Source organism: Ranitomeya imitator, chromosome 2 (genome assembly GCF_032444005.1).
Source record: "Ranitomeya imitator isolate aRanImi1 chromosome 2, aRanImi1.pri, whole genome shotgun sequence".
Classification (NCBI taxonomy): Eukaryota; Metazoa; Chordata; class Amphibia; order Anura; family Dendrobatidae; genus Ranitomeya; species Ranitomeya imitator.
In genome coordinates, this window is record NC_091283.1 from 569499739 (window position 1) to 569517205 (window position 17467).

The window sequence follows — 17467 nt, forward strand, 5'->3', positions numbered from 1 at the left end:
GACCTTGTTTGCTTAATCAAGGCGCACATACATGAGGTAGACTCCTCTTCCCTGCCTCGCCACTACAGCATCACACATGTTTCATGCATGTTCTCTGCAGCCATTACAGATCATCTGCCCATTGTAGCAGATGAGGGAGACACCTTCTCCCATGAGCATGGTCTCCTAAAACATCCATGCCATAGGTCTTCCAGAGCTTATTTTTCTCTGGGCACATCCTTTCTTCATGCAGAAAATGGGCATATTCACTTACAATCTAGAGAGGTGCTACCAAGTTTACCTATTCATCAAATGGCATAGTTATTGGCTATCCAACAAATAGGTGATAATTTACTGATTTCTGGGGGGCCATCACTGAAATACCCACTGGTCAAGAAAATATAGTTCCAAAGTTAAGATTGTGCTTCATTAATTGTCCATAGGACTTCCGGAGACAGCTCAATTTGTTTTGGCAGTCTAATAGACACAGGTCATCGATACAGGTGTATAGGTTATTTTACTTGTAATAAAATTGGTATAGTTCCATTATATTAAGACGTTAATCGACGCATTAGAATTAGACTCAAGTCTATTGGCAAGTTTGGGAGCCTGTGCAGAACATCTGATATTTTAGCTTGACTCAGCATGGGGCTCTCCAGAAAACTCCTCTTTAAGCTAACATCATATGACGGTATAAAAATTTTTTCCTATTTGCATACAGAAAAAATGGCGTTTTTCTGTCTATACTGTCATACTTATTCAATCCATATATCATCCGTTTTTATATATCGGCAGTTATGCCTGTAGAATGTAAGCCCGCAAGGGCAGGGTCCTCGCCCCTCTGTGTCAGTCTGTCATTGTTAGTTTTGTTTACTGTAAGTGATATCTGTAACTTGTATGTAACCCCTTCTCATGTACAGCACCATGGAATCAATGGTGCTATATAAATAAATAATAATAATTAAAATTTATAAGAGAACAATTTCCTATGTTAAAAAATTGCAGTGTAGAAATAGGATGCAATATTGTTGATTCGTATGGGATCCAATTTTTTGGTGCACCTATTGAATAGGCTAGTCTCATCTGAAAGACGCAAGGGACTAGTGCATGCTGGGATTTTTTTAAAGTCAACATTTGGTCTATGAAAATAAAAAACAGTCATCTGAACAAGCCAATTAAATATCCTCATCCTAGAGCTGTCAGTTCTTCATGGACAGCCATCAGACCGAAAATACAGCTTTTAGGTGAGATAAGGCCAATAACTTAGTACATACACCTCCACTGACTTTTTATGCTAGAAAAAGACAGATGAATTGTTAATCATCGTCTGTTTTCATCAATAAAATGTGTCTCGGACAATATACCCCAAAATGAGAGCATGTCTGTACATTGAATTCTGAGCCATGAAGCACTCAGTGCAGTAGCTGCTGTAAAGTTTCCCCCCCACTGACAATTTGTGAGGTAAAAATAACCTCCCTAAGCAGTGATAAGGTTGGGAGTTTGCCTTTTGTGTCCGTCTGAGCTGAGGGGCCAATGGAGCTGTATGTATCTGACACATGGGAATTTCTCACATATCTGCCCTCTACTGTGACCTTCAGCCACACAATAAAAAGAGGCTTCAGTGTATCTTTCCCGCAGCCTCTCGGTCCTGTAGCCAAGGTTGGTAGCAATATGCTTGTCTGTGTGAACTATACTAACTCCAAAGTCTTTCTAGTCTTGTGATCAACCCTGAGTCCTTTCACATCCATTAACCAGTACTGGCCAGCTTTCCATTACATTGCATGCGCAGAATAATGGCTAATGCCCAACCACCACACACATGGCAATTTATGTTGTTCAATTTATTTTACTGGTTTTATATTCCTGCTATAGGGTTAGGATTTTTTCATACATTGTATAAAAATGCAAGTAATGTTATGGATTTTTTTTACACTTTTTTTTCCCATTTTGGACTCTAATTCCATTTTTATGCTTTAATTGCTTCTGTACCATATTTCACTTTATCTACAATAGTGATAAATACAGCACTGTTTACCATATTTAATATACGGTACTTCTTGATGGAACCGAGAGTTATATTGATTCATGTTTTGTTCTGATACTTCTGACAAAATAATTTTGTAGTAACTATACATCGTGAAACATAATATTAATAATTATCTGACATAGGTGGGATGGGATCCATTTTATAATACATCCATAAAATAATTTTTTGCTCCATTAGCTGCGAAAGCCATGACGGTTATGTGAACCGGTCCTAAAAATAATTAAGGTACATACATTCAGTTTGTGCTACTTCTTAGCACTTTCTATAACTGTCTATATTTCTTTCTTAGCACTTTCTTTATTATTCCCTTTAGAAAATGCTTGTATCATGTATTTTATTACTTACAGGGGTTCTCCGGCACAACATAATAATGAGGTTTATTGCTGACACTTCATGTAATCAAATTAGAACTTTTGTTCTAACTGCATAGATTTTTCTTTATGGGACATACAGTTTTAGTTTGTGCCTCTTATCTAGTACTTAACTCCAATTTATTCAGAATATTTTATTCATACAGTCATTATTTTATTTTTACTACGTTCCTTTATTATTTTAGATAAGAAATAATATAATGTATATTACCTTTTTAAGTATATACGTTTTTATTTGTAATTACTGAGATTTTAGGGAAGATTACTACAAGAGGAGCTCATGTAGCTTGCAGTGCCCTATGTCTAAATGTCATATACTATATATACAATATACTAAATATAATCGCAGGGGCGGATTTGCTTTCAGCCTTACATAAACAGCCACATTAGTAAATCAACAACATTGATCATGCAAAACTCATAAAAACCTTCTTTATTTTTTATTTTTTTAAATAATCACCAAAATTATATGAACACATTTTTATTATTATAACATACCGTATCTATATTATCATTCATATGTCACCTGTTATACCTTGACTAATATACAGTTTTGAGTTTTATGTACACGGCAGAATATTTGGTGCTTGATGCGACACCATCTTAGTGGTTATTTTTTTCTGAAAGCAATGCTTTCGTAGGAGAATACCTCAATAAAATGAACAACAAGTTTTCTTGTTTTAGTTTTGTGTGCTTATTAATTCAGAGAAATGGTGCATCAGGGCCCTGTAGAGGTAAATGAGTGCCCTTCTACAGTTTTATAGGTGGCTATGTTCATGATCCCATGATTCTTGATCGCGCTAACTAATATTATACCAAATCATCAGAAAAAAAATCAATGACACACAAAGAATATTTCCCAGAAATATGTTTTCTTTTCGTTTTCATTGTGTCTGATGTTAGTAGGTACTGCTCGGCAGCAAATAATAGGGGGTCCAATCCAGTACAGCACCCAGTAGGGTCATCACACAACTTTCCCAAGACAATGATCATAATTCTACCCAGTTTTGCATTTATATTGGAGTTGTCTGCAATGTAAAGGCTGTTTTCATGCACTCTGAAATAATGTATGACTAAGTAAATCAGGCTGTAACTAAAAACTCCAGTTGAAGACAACTGACTGAAAATGTTTTGGCTGTGCTATACCATAATGTCCATAATTATGATGGGGGTTCATCGCACCTGTTGTGTAAAGGCACAGGGGACATTGTACATTTTTTACACACAGAGATCAAGGTCAGGGCACATGCTGTAGTGGACATAAACAATGAGTTTAACCTTAGGCCACTTCTTGGTTTGCCTGGTGAGTATAGGATAATGTTACACAGCTAGGACCATGTCAAGAGGCTGAGGTCATGGATGTGCCTCAAGTGGCTTACTGTTTAAAAAAATGTTTTTGTTGTGCTGGATTACCATGACACAATGTTGTCTTTAACCTCTGTGCCAACAGCTGCTGACTTTTAGATGTTTCATCAGGGAACTTTAGCATGGTTACCCAATATTGTGCAGCCTGTTAGATGGCCATAAATATTAGTTAACTACTAGCCAGAAGTTCTTTAGATGAACATTAATTCCTCATTATTTCCCCTCATGTGGGAATTATTAGCTTGGTCATCTTTTAGAAGAAGCAAAGAGCAGTTCAGAGTAGACACCTCTACCACCACATTTTTTTAGATAAAATGATAAACAATCATTATACCACAAGGCCAAAAGTATATAAACACTCCTAATTAGCTGGTTCAGCCATTGGCCATTTAATCTTCATGGTCAGTGTCCATATTAAAAGCTCGGGTACTTTTAATGCTATTTTCCCATCATCCAACAAGTCAATGCATGAAAAAATGTTTCCTGGTGGTGCTGGTCTGATCACCTGCTGGCTACGAGAAGTGGCTACTAAATTTTGCGCTATTTGATGCTTAACATTTTTCTATTCTCACTTGCAACATTCACTTTAACCAAAAGCTGCCTTTAGGAAAAAAAAGTCAGCAGAAAAATGGTTGAATGTATATGGTTCTATGACACTTAGCACAGAGATTGCCCTGAGCAGTGTAAAGTGTCAGCCAGAGTAGTGAAAAACATAACATTATTGGATTTGGCATTCCGGACACTCTGGCAGTCTGGTGAACAAATCTGGGTTTGATAAAATGAGTATTGCTAAGTGCTAAATTTTGTTTTTGTTTTCTAGCTTTTTTTTCATGGTTTGGGCTACTTAGGTCCAGCATGGATAAATACTTTATTGTACAATTACATTCTAAGGTCAAATGCTTTCAACTACGTGGCAAAAAGCTCTAGCGTATCAGTACCAACTTAAAACAAGGTCCAGAACAACTTGACTGGTCTTGCACTGCATTGAACCACATAATGCACCATTTGGGTGAATTGAAAATCTTACAAGCCTGACTTTCTTTTTCAGCACTACTGTGTGTCCTCACTAATGCTCTTGTGGCTGAACGGATCTAAAATCACACAGCCATGTTGCAAGATGCAATGATAAACTGGAAAGTTGGGACATTCAAAAGGCCATAATTCAATGTCCTGCACTGCTTTCTTTTGAATACACTATTAATTAAAATGGTACCGTGTTATGCATTTGTGGTGAGGCCAAATTTCATTAAAGTTTGCTTCTTTGGTTCATTTGTGTTAATAAAGAGAAGGTTTTTTCATTATTATTATTATTATTCAGTTTGTAAAGGTGAAATAAATGTGAAGGTAGAGAACAGAAAGATTTACACTAAGAATCTTGACTATGGAGACGTTTCTCTGGTAGGACTTATTGCTATATTCTTTTTTTTTCAAGGGGTGAGGAGCATCCCTGATATTCCAGTTTCTGCTGCATTCCGTTTCAGTCTTTGTACATCATGTCTTCGCTCTTGGATATGTCCGAGTTTGGGGAGGCCGCTGACTATTTGCGGAAAAGTGATGACGAACTGATGAAGCTACACACTATCCCATTTGATGGTAAATGCTCATAATAGTTATATGCCTTCTTAGTAAACTTCTTTGGTAATATCATCTTGTGTGCCTATGGCCAATCTAGTAATATACAGAATTAAAGGTGTTATCTATGTTTTGAATGCCTATGATCAGTAAGGGTCCAACGCAAGGCATACCGCACTTTCAGATGAAGGAGCTTTTGCATATTATGCACAACATCATACTTTTATAGGGTCTGGACTGGGAATTCCTGCACATATTTTATTCAAGAAAGTTATTATAAATCGATAATTACGAATCAATTTACTGGACAGCGCTGTTGCCTGCTACAGGTAAATGTATTTACATTGATGTGCATACACATAAAAAGGCAAAAGCATTGTATACCTCTAGTTTCTAGTTTATGACAAGTGTCAAATGGGTCTTACAGATAACATAATTTGTATTTTTGTAATTTCTAAGTGATATCACTCTATATATTTCCTTTGTATGATATAGGTAAGAAGAAGGCATGGATTCCAGATGAAAAGGAAGCCTACATTGAAGTTGAAATCAAGGAATCCACTGGTGGCAAAGTCACAGTGGAAACAAAAGACAAACGGGTGAATTTACCTAATAGGTTATATTTGTTTCATCCCTACTCTTTCCATCTCATTTGAGCCATCAGAAATATACTTCTGGAGCCTGACATGTTCTCCCAGCAGAAGGCTTTCACGTATGCTATTGTTGCCATATGCTGGGTGCTTGGGGGTACATAGACACACCAGAGGTATATCTCCATCATCAACCCATATAACAAATTTCCTGTTTTATTCCAATTTGTCTACAAAGTGTTTAATTTAAGATTTGTGGGAGTTGACTGAAGGGGCCACAGAACTCCACCAGGTGCTTCACTATTTACCAGATATGATATTATATCATTTGTAGTGGCTTGTATTGCAGTTTAGTTCCATTCCCTTAAATAAACTGAGCAGTTCCTAATTGTAATATTGAATATATCCATTACTTAATGTGCAGAGCTTTGCCGTGTAAACAGTCTAGGAGATGCAAGTCAGCTGACTGGTGGAGGTGATGAGAATTGAAACCCTACAAATCTTAACCTAAAGATAATCAATTGTATAGTTCTGAAAAAAAACAAACTAAAGTGAGTTAAAGTACCATCAACAGAGTGCTAGTCGCGTCATAGCAAGATAGGAAGCCGTGGTTATTTTAGAGATTCTTCTACTTGCAGTACAACAGCACAATGGTGACTTTTATAGTATTAAAATTCACTTACTTCTATTTGAAAAGTTGTGTTAATCCATTAGAATATGTTTGGTAATGGTGCTCACGCATGAGGAATAGGAGGAGAACAAAAGCATTATATTGAGAATAATAATGTAACAGTATCAAGAGGACCCATTGCATTTCCTATTGGACACTGACTTTATTGTAAGTCTCTTGTACACTTGTCTCCTTTCAGTCCCTCGTTGTGAAGGAAGATGATATTCAGCAGATGAACCCTCCAAAATTTGACATGATTGAAGACATGGCTATGCTAACTCACCTCAATGAGGCTTCAGTCCTTTCCAATCTGAGACGTCGTTATGCCAACTGGATGATCTATGTGAGAGGGCCTTAACATTTTCAACTGTGAAGCTTCTTACAGGTGTATTCAGTGCAGTGAATGAGCCAAAGTTGGTCATCTACTACTTGAGATTTTACTTGGCTGAAAGTCCAGATTTAGTCAATTTTTTTGCAACATTCAGCACCTTTTTGCTACATTATGCCAAACAACGGCAAATACTTGTCAAAAAGTTGATCTGCCGTGTTGGATTTTAAGTCATTGTCATATGCTATACTTAAAGATGCACTCCCATCAACATTTTTATCCTCTTAGTATATTTCAATAATTATATTATATAACACTGTGTACTTACAATTGCTCATTTTGCCTTTCTACCCAGTTCATTCTTCACTTTTCCAATAGGTCTATGATTAAATACAGACATTATTAAAAACAGACTAGCTGAATTCTCCTAAGCGCTATGTAGATATAGGAAGTCTATTTTTCCTCCATGAGTCATCATTGCAAAAGTCCCAGGAAGGGAGAGGCGCGGAGCAACTGGGTGAGGATTTGAAGAGGAGGATGTCTTATGCAGGGAAAAGAGACTTCTTGTTTCTACATAAAGCACAGAGAAAAGAAGAATTAGCTGGGTAAAAAGTCAAAATGAGCAATTGTAAGTACACAATGCTATATAATATTATGCTTGCAAAATATTAAAAGGATAAAAACTTTGATGGGAGTTCTTCTATAAAAAGTTGCTTGTGTGAATGAAAGATCTGCATCCCATGAACGTAAGTTCAGACTAGGCCGCAGATCGTGGAAGAGATTAAACTATTATTTCTTGTTTTAATGTAAAGCATTGCCATTGTCAACAATAACTTTCATAGACTGATCTTGAATAAGGAGACATCAGAAAAAAAAAGCCATCTGAGATTCCTAATGTCTGGCTAGCTATTATGGATACAAATTATTAATATGTTCCTATAGTTGTCCTCAGTTGTGGATTTACTATAAGGTTAATTTGACCTATACTTTACATGTGCTAAAACACTAAACAAGTATTTAAAATACACTGTTAGACATAGCAAAAGGGAGTGGTAGTATAAAAAAAATGTTGACAGCATATAAAAACAAAATAATAACATTAACATAACTAAAAATATCAATTCCAGGTAGCAAGGATAAGTCATTTACTCGTACTGTAATGGTATTCCAGAATCTTTAGCAATGTGTAAAAAAGTCATCAGTCAGGGACTGCTGAAGCCTCCCATGCAAAATTTGTTCACAGCTAAATTAATTGAGCTTGCACCTCGTGTACACCACTGTTAACATGAACTATACCAATTAGAAAAAAGAAAAATTCAGATGTACAATGTAATGGACAGAGGAGGTTCAAGTTTAAAATATATAATTTATTTTTAAATATTAAATTTGCCACATGAAGAATTTGTTAGAAAAAGGAAGAAAAAAAAACTAAAGTAAATGAATATTCCAAATTCCGACCAACAGAGTGTAAAAAGAATGCCTGCTTCAACCTGTTTTCTGACAGATGATATCCTAACATGGTAGATATTTCATTTAATTAACCATGGAAAGGACTATTGAGGTTCTTGGAAGTGATCTATGGCCACTTTGTAGTTCATGAGCACAGCTGTTGCACAGTTCAAGCTTTTTTTTTTCTTCTTTCTCTTTTCAGACCTACTCCGGGCTCTTCTGTGTAACTGTGAATCCATACAAATGGCTTCCTGTCTACACATCTCCGGTTGTGGCCGCTTACCGAGGCAAGCGACGAACAGAGGCTCCACCACATATTTACTCCATTGCTGATAATGCGTACAACGACATGGTGCGAAGTGAGTATGCAGTAAATCATTTTTACCCTATGGATGTCTATAGGAAATATTTACAAATCAAAGATGAAAAAGGAATAGCAGAGGGGCAGCATTACTACTTTTGATCTCCTTTTCGTATCTTTAGGACACATGACCTTGATTATGCTCAGTGCGAGCAGCCATTTTTAGAATCAAGGATATTAATTTCTCGAAGGGAGCTTTATCCTCAAGCTGCTTCAAAATGTATATTAAGAAATTATATAATCTGCATTAGTTTGACATATTTCTATTACCCAAATCACTTTCCTTTCCAGCTGGAGCAATTTGGGTAATAATACTGAGTAGTAATGGTGAACTGCATCGCCAGAAAATCATAAATATATATTAAACACAGCAAGGATATTATATTACAATTACTGTAAAAAGGTTATGTAAAAGATCATAGTAATATTCCACATCATATCATGATGCACCAAAAAGTAATACAAATAGTAGTAAAGAATGCTCTACCACAATGTAAGAAGTCAAGTATTACAGAAGTCAAACTTTAAAATCTCCTGTTCTTTACTTATATTTTTAGATCGTGAGAACCAATCTATGCTAATCACGTAAGTACCTTACATGAAATATTATTAATTTCATGAATATCAGGCACTAAGCAGTTTGTTTTCTTTGCATAACCATGAAAAGTTTTCAATGAGGTTTATATAATATCACACAAAGCGAATGTGCGCTTGGGATTCGCTCGAGATTACCGTAATTTGAACAAAATGACATTTTAAATTAGAAAATCCCTCATAGATATAACTTATGCTGATTTCAGCCAGTCAATGCATCATTAACGGGCACCGATAAACTATATGACAAGTTTTTCATTGACTGTCAGTTTCCACAGGTTGACTAACAATGACATGGACTATTATGATCACTCTGTCTTTATATAGTATCAGGTTATCTGCGGCACACATCCTGTTTACACTGATGTGCTGCCGATAGCAATTTTATTCTGGCATAAAACAGCCGTTCATCCACAGAGTGAGCATTTTGCTCTTTGCTCGAGTAGCTGCCAGTACCTTTACATGGACCCATAATTGAGAACACAAGATGCCAAAAGTGTCTAAAAGATTAAATAAATCTGTTGCAGCCATGTAAGACAGTTTGGGGCAAACTAAGCCAGGATTCTAGTGTCCCAATGTGTTTTTATGAAACGAGGCATCACAACCCCTTACTTTGCTGGTTTAGGAATTTCTTACTTTGCGTCTCAAACATCCAGATATTTAGTAGTTTTTATGTATCGGAGTAGATTGCATTGTAAAACGGAATCTACAAAATAGTCACAAAACTGTGATACCAATCACATAATTTGTAAGAACCAAGTTTACGTTAACATTCAAACAATAGAAGGCCATCTGAATAGACTCGCACAAATATTACAGGCATAGAACAGCTAAATTAAGAATTGTATGAGACACATCACATCTCTGTACTGCGCCATTGCCTAATTAGGTAAACCAGAGACCTGGCATTAAAATGCCTGGCTGTTCTCCTTCTGCGGCAATCCTGCTATCATTGTCCATAGCCTTTGTTATCTGGGACTATAATGCCAGGAGGTCTATTCATAGCAATGAATCACTCCAGAACAATTGGTTACTGCAGATATAGAGCATTAGTTTATCTTTATCGTCAGCTCCAGTAACACTACGCTATACAGACCGGGCTGTCACTATGTGACACGTCCTTCTCTCTTTAGATAAAAGTAACATTACTTTTATTTTTACAAAAACGTGTGAATAGGCAATGCGATATACCTAAGAATAGCAGGTTAAACTGCAGTCATGGACCTTAAATAGCTGAGAGCAAAACAACACACTATAGAATTATACTTTTGTGTGATTATTTTGGGCTATCCTCCTCATGGTTCTCTATCCTCACAAGAAGTTTTTATATACTCGTTTATGACACTCTAATACAGAATATTTTATTATTCTACACTTAAGGTAATTATACTATATGTAAAGAATGGTCAACCCAGTCTTTAGTCATATTGAACAAACTGGCTTATTGTCTGTATGACTTTCCTATAAGGAGTCCTACAAAAACCTATAAACAAATAGAATGTAAAATCATTGGGCCTCATTCAGACGTACAATTTTTGCGCAAGAGTGCTATCCGTATTTTTCATGGTTAGCACTCGTACCTGTGATAGTCTATGGGCCCATTGACATGTCTGAATTTTTCGCCGGACCGAGCTGTCCTCGGAAAATATCAGACACATGTTCAGTTTTGATCTGAGGGTCAGATCAAAATCAGCAATGCAAGTGATCGGGTTCGCTCTTGGAACTGCTCTTGGATGCTTGGACTGCTCTTGGATGACATCCGAGTGTGGTCTGATTTTCACGGATAATCAGAATGGAGAAGGCGGAAAATGTTTTTTATTTCTCCACGTAACAGAAGATTGGATGACTCTCGGACCACACTATGATCAAATTTTGAGAAACTCGGATCAGGGTCTGAGCAGAGTAATTGGATCTAGTTTCTCGCACACAAAAATATCAATTGTCTGAATGAAGCCTTAGTCTGATCATAGTTTGTCAAATAACAAAATGTCAATACTAATAATATAGCTATGTCATATTAATGTAATGTTAATTTGTCTATATTTTTATTATATAATTATTTTATGTTGTTTTTAATGTTTTGTAATTATCACATTGTGTCATGATTTTGCACACTTTTGCATACATAACTCATTGATTATATTTTTCCTTGGTAAGATCAGAGAGTTCTTGAACATAGAACTCCTCTTACTAATGACAACAATATATTATCCGCTAATATTTTGTGGATTGACCCAATTGTAATGTTATATAATTTTACCTGAAATCATTTTGCCTTCACTCAACATTTCACATCTTTCTGTTACCCTAAGCGGAGAATCCGGTGCAGGCAAAACTGTTAACACGAAACGTGTAATTCAGTACTTTGCTATTGTGGCAGCTCTTGGGGATACAATCGGGAAAAAAGGCGTAAGATTGAGCTTTTTGGCAGTGCTTCCCTTGCCATTTTCCTCCCTTTTTATTCTTGCTTTTTCATTTTCTTCTTCCATCTTGCTATCCATGAACCTTTTTCTTGTGGAAATAATAAATTTGGACGCGTGAGAGTAAATGTTTTCATGAAACATATTTAGCTAAAGTGTTTAGTAGGCCTGTTTAGGACAATATTAGGTAATGTAGTAGATCCTCTGATCATCCACTAATTGATACAGCTCAGAGTTAAAAGGGGTTGTTTGGTCTTAGCAACATTCACACACTCAGTACTTGGTGAATTTTGGCTTACAAATACTGAGGTACAAAACTAAAATATTCAACATGTGAACATGGCCTTAGGGTACAAGTCTACAGTCACTCTACGTGACTGCAGATTTAGGAATCCCCACAGGTCGCGCTCTGCATGCTGTGAGAATTCTCAGTTGCCAGCACTGGAAGCAGCAGGTCACGTGACCGCAAGTATGCGATTTTCATACTTCTGGCCACATTCCAACTAGACGTGTATGGCCTTAGTCAATGCCCTTCCATTGAGCGAGGATGCACATGTCTGGTTGGCACATGACCACATGTACTCAAATTGCATACTTGCGGTCACGCGCTCACCACTCTCGGCACTCTCGCAGAGCGTGCACTGTGACGATTCACAAGTTGGCAGTCTAATAGAGTGACTGCAGACTTGTACCCTAAAGCTGGACAACGCATTTATTTCAAGTACTGAGTAGTCCTGAAAGATCCATTTAATAGATAATATTTTATTTTTCTTCCTTTGTTGCTTTAGTGAAAATATAGAGTGCATTTGCATTGCATGTACATTGTAAAAGTAGCTGTCAGGGTAGTTTCCAAACAGTAGGAAATCCACAGGTTGCACACTACTTTTATGCCCCGATTCATGATTTGTGTTTTTAATGCTTGAAACATAGCTATTATAAATTAGGCAGAATAAACATTTTTCTATTTTTAATCTATTATCTGCATGGATACAGTCAACTTGTTTGCCTTTGCGTTTTTAGATGACCTTTCACTTATTTTGTCTTGTTAATCGTTGCTGATTTTTGAAGCAATTTCTTTCAGAATGGCACACGTGGGTTGATGAAATTTGGTTAACATCAAAGATAATCTTTCTTTTTGTCTTTTACCTTTTTTTTGTCCATTTCGAAACGAAGAAGTCATCCAGTCCTTTGAAATGTTGCACATTTGACTTCACTTGCGCAAAAATAAATTTGAAAAGATTTTGTACAGTACAGTGCTGGAGTACAATCTTGAAAACGTTTTGCAAAATTTAGATGAATTAAGCTAAAAATTCTGAATAAAAAGAATAACGCCTACATTGTGAACAAGATAAACAAAAAAAATAAAACAAAAAAAAACAGATAAAACCAAGTAAAGTTAACTTATAAAGAAGAGCTAAAATCATTCAAGTTTCATCCAGGAAAGTGGGACAATTTTTTTCTCACTTGTCATCTGTATGCAATCTGTTTTTTTTTTCCAGCAGCTATTAATCATGTGTAGGAACATTTACAGTTTCCCATGTTACAGAACTGCAATGCATCCGTAAAAATCGGATGCTACATTGGGTCTCCTTATGCCATCAAATTTTTTTTTTGTGCAACCATAAACTTGAATGGGTGAGTCTCATCCAATTTACAGAAGAAACTAGGGCATGCTGCAATTTTTTTCTCACATATATTCACAGACGTTTTGCTCTCATCAATATAATACACACCCCTCCTATATGGGGGTCAGAGTACCCATTGTACATAAATATCTCACATTTAGTGTGACCTGATAAATAAAGATGATCACCACTATGGTACTCCAATATAAAAAAACAATTTTATTAAATACAAAGATAAAAAATATATTTCAATATAAAATTTGTGACCAACATGTAAACAGGGGAATAGAATCCACAAAAACAAGGGACAAAACAGCCATAGGCTACCTCACATACATCAGGATAAGCACTAGTATATAGAGAATAAATCAATAAAAGGTGACCCACTAATAAACATTGCCTAGATATATGGCCAAAAGGTAATATTACAAATTTACCAGGTACTGCTATAATAGCATATATCCTAATGAAAGACACTCTTAGCCTGCCTGCTCGCAAAAATGCTAAGCAAGGCTTAGATATGGCATAAACAAGATGGGCAATATAAATACAATAAGTGTATACCTTAACTGTGCGTCCTGAGTAGGAGCCCCGGCGTCCCTCTGCCCCGACGTGCGTTTCGCGTTCGCTTCTTCTGGAGGCCTCCAGATTGGTTTTTTATATTGGAGTACCATAGTGGTGATCATCTTTATTTATCAGGTCACACTAAATGTGAGAAATTTTTTTCTCACGCAGATTCAGTCAGTGAAAAAAATCACTCATCCGCACAGCCGCATTGAATAACATTGGGCCGGGTGGTGTCCATTTTATTTTTATTGAGCATACGAGCCATTGGAAACATTTTTACGCCAGAAAAAAAGGCACAAAGACAATGAATTGGGGCATTGGAGTTTACTGCTAGAGACTACCCTTAGTCCAAGACATGACGATTCCTTGTTTGTGACTACTAGGTACATACCCCATTTCAAGGACTAGCAGTGCTGGTATCTATACTTGGACAGTATTTTAGGGAGAATGATGGCACCTAGTTCTAGAAGTGACATTCAGGATAATAAGATTCTTTTCACATTGCAGATTTTGCTGGTTACAACAAAAGCACGTAGATTTTGTCGCAATATTTGCAATTGCAGTAAAACACCCTTTTTTGCTGGAATATGATCGAAATCTCAGTAAAATTGCTGGAGAAACCTAGCAGTATTTCTTTGATTCTAGAACATTCTGGCAAAAAAATATACATTTTTGGAAAACAGTAGCAAAAAAGTGAACTGTGTTCACATTGTGTGAATGCAGGCTAATGCCAGGAGCGGGTTTTGTAATCATAAGTGGTATTTACAAGATACAGGTTAAGAAGGAACATGTACCTAACTCACGGATGTCTGAATGAGCCTAAGGGTTCGCTCAAACGGCCGTCAATTCTCTCATGTGAGAAAATCGGGACGATTATGGCATGTAGGGGTGCGTGTGATCCGATTCTTAGATGCACTGGCAGCATGCTGAATCGGCATCAGAAAATAATCGCAGATCTGCTCTGCCCCGTAGCATAACACTGGTGTGAGTGCTATCCGGTAAAACATGAGATAGCACTCATTGTTACACGGCAGTGTGAACGAGCGCTTACCAACATACCAGCAGTCCAGACTACTAATAGCTGAATAAAAAACAGCATATAAAGTCTGAGGCCATTCATCTCTTTCGTTATTTCCCTCCAACCCTTGACATTTTTCTTTCTTAAAGCCACTAAAATGATTCTTTCATCACACTATCTGTAACTGCATTTCTTTTATTTTCCTTCTTTGCTACTTTTTGCAAGTCCCACTTCCATTTTTTTTTATTTTTTGTTTTTCACCCGCTTTTTTCCCTCTCAGTCTTTTTGGATTAACTGTTTTTAATCATATTTTGTCTAATCTTAATTCAAATAATGAACTTTACGCTTCACATTTTTGGGGCAGAGTGAACTTTTTAGCTTTATCTTATACTTTTTTTTTTTGGCTTATTCTTTAATCCCTCGAGTTTCTTTTTTGCTTTTTAGGAATGTTTCTGTTTTTTTTTTTTTATAGCAATGTGTCAATTATTGATTTTATTACTTCCTATTTGTGGCAGCTTTATGAATTGCCTTACTATAACGTTGTGGCGTCTTATTACTTTATTAAATTACAGCTTTATTGCAGCTTGGTGTTACTTTTAATAATTAACCATTGCTATTATGTTTCCTTTATATTCATTATATTTGATCACATTCTTTTCAGCTTGCTCTTGCCACCAAAACCGGGGTAAGTGTATAAATGCATTGTGGGTAGAGACAACACCTAAAGGTACCTTCACCCTGAACGATATCGCTAGCGATCGGTGACGTTGCAGCGTCCTGGCTAGCGATATCGTTCAGTTTAACAGGCAGCAGCGATCTGGATCCTGCTGTGATGTCGTTGGTCGCTGCAGAAAGTCCAGGACTTTGTTTCGTCGCTGGACTCCCTGCAGACATCGCTGAATCGGTGTGTGTGACGCCGATTCAGCGATGTCTTCACTGGTAACCAGGGTAAACATCAGGTTACTAAGCGCAGGGCTGAGCTTAGTAACCCGATGTTTACCCTGGTTACCAGCGTAAAAGTTAAAAAAACAAACACTACATACTTACCTTCCGCTGTCTGTCCCCGGCGCTGTGCTTTCCTGCACTGGCTGTGAGCGTCAGACAGCCGGAAAGCACAGCAGTGACGTCACCCGATGTTTACCCTGGTTACCGGCATCGTTGGTCGCTGGAGAGCTGTCTGTGTGACAGCTCTCCAGCGACCAAACAGCGACGCTGCAGCGATCGACATCGTTGTCGGTATTGCTGCAGCATCGCTCAGTGTGAAGGTACCTTAAGGCCGGAGTCACATTAGCGTTTTACATCTGATGCAAGAGCATGGGATGTGATATGTTACTGACACTGTCGGCTTCTGCTGCAAGTGTGACCGAGTGTCAGTGCGCTGTGCTTCGATCCTCTTGCATGCCACCATTGGAGCACAGGTGCGAAGGAGACGGAGAAAGTCATTTTTCCATCTCCTCTGCTGCTGGCATCCATGGGAATTTCACTGCATAGGAATTTCACTGTACTCGGGTGATATCCGAGTGCAGTTCAATGTATCACACGCACCTATAGACTTATATGGGTGAGTTCCATCCAATTCTCGGATGCAATCACAGCATGCTACGATTGTTTTGCTTGATTGGTACCTTCACACATAATGATTTTGTTAACGATATCGTTGCTTTTTGTGACGTAGCAACGATATCATTAACGAAATCGTTATGCGTGACAGCGACCAACGATCAGGCCCCTGCTGGGAGATCTTTGGTCGCTGGGAATGATCAGGACCTTTTTTTGGTCGCTGATCACCCCGCTGTCATCACTAGATCGGCGTGTGTGACGCCGATCCAGCGATGTGTTCACTGGTAACCAGGGTAAACATCGGGTTACTAAGCGCAGGGCCGCGCTTAGTAACCCGATATTTACCCTGGTTACCATTGTAAAAGTAAAAAAAAAAAAAAAAACAGTACATACTCACATTCCGATGTCTGTCACATCCCCCGGCGTCAGCTTCCCTGCACTCAGCGCCAGCCGGCCGTAAAGCAGAGCACAGCGGTGATGTCACCGCTCTGCTTTATGGCCGGCGCTTACACAGTGCAGGGAAGCTGACGCCGGGGGACGTGACAGACATCGGAATGTAAGTATGTAGTGTTTTTTTTTTTTACTTTTACAATGGTAACCAGGGTAAATATCGGGTTACTAAGCGCAGCCCTGCACTTAGTAACCCGATGTTTACCCTGGTTACCCGGGGACTTTGGCATCGTTGAAGACAGTTTCAACGATGCCAAAGTCTTTCCCCGAATCGTTGGTCGCTGGAGAGAGCTGTCTGTGTGACAGCTCCCCAGCGACCTCACAACGATTTACCAACGATCACGGCCAGGTCGTATCGCTGATCGTGATCGTTGGTAAATCGTTTAGTGTAACGGTACCTTTATACCGAATCGTCACAAGAAAATAGTCACAGTTGTGAGCTGCCATAGTTTAACATTGGGCCGGGTGCTATCTGATTTTTTATCGGATTACACTCGTCCG

At 37.7% G+C, this 17467-nt stretch overlaps 1 protein-coding gene across 2 annotated transcripts in view; it reads left to right on the forward strand.

Annotated features, from left to right (window-relative positions):
• The first annotated feature begins 1602 nt into the window (after nt 1-1602).
• MYH7B (myosin heavy chain 7B) overlaps nt 1603-17467 on the forward strand; it is a 53467-nt gene continuing 37602 nt past the window's right edge. For both annotated transcript variants that reach the window (XM_069752134.1, XM_069752133.1), the window contains exons 1-8: nt 1603-1638; nt 5195-5355; nt 5830-5933; nt 6794-6937; nt 8574-8730; nt 9290-9317; nt 11639-11735; nt 15618-15641. In XM_069752134.1, the coding sequence (XP_069608235.1) occupies nt 5256-5355; nt 5830-5933; nt 6794-6937; nt 8574-8730; nt 9290-9317; nt 11639-11735; nt 15618-15641 (654 nt within the window). In that variant the 5' untranslated portion in view covers nt 1603-1638; nt 5195-5255. The remainder of the gene's footprint in view (nt 1639-5194; nt 5356-5829; nt 5934-6793; nt 6938-8573; nt 8731-9289; nt 9318-11638; nt 11736-15617; nt 15642-17467) is intronic.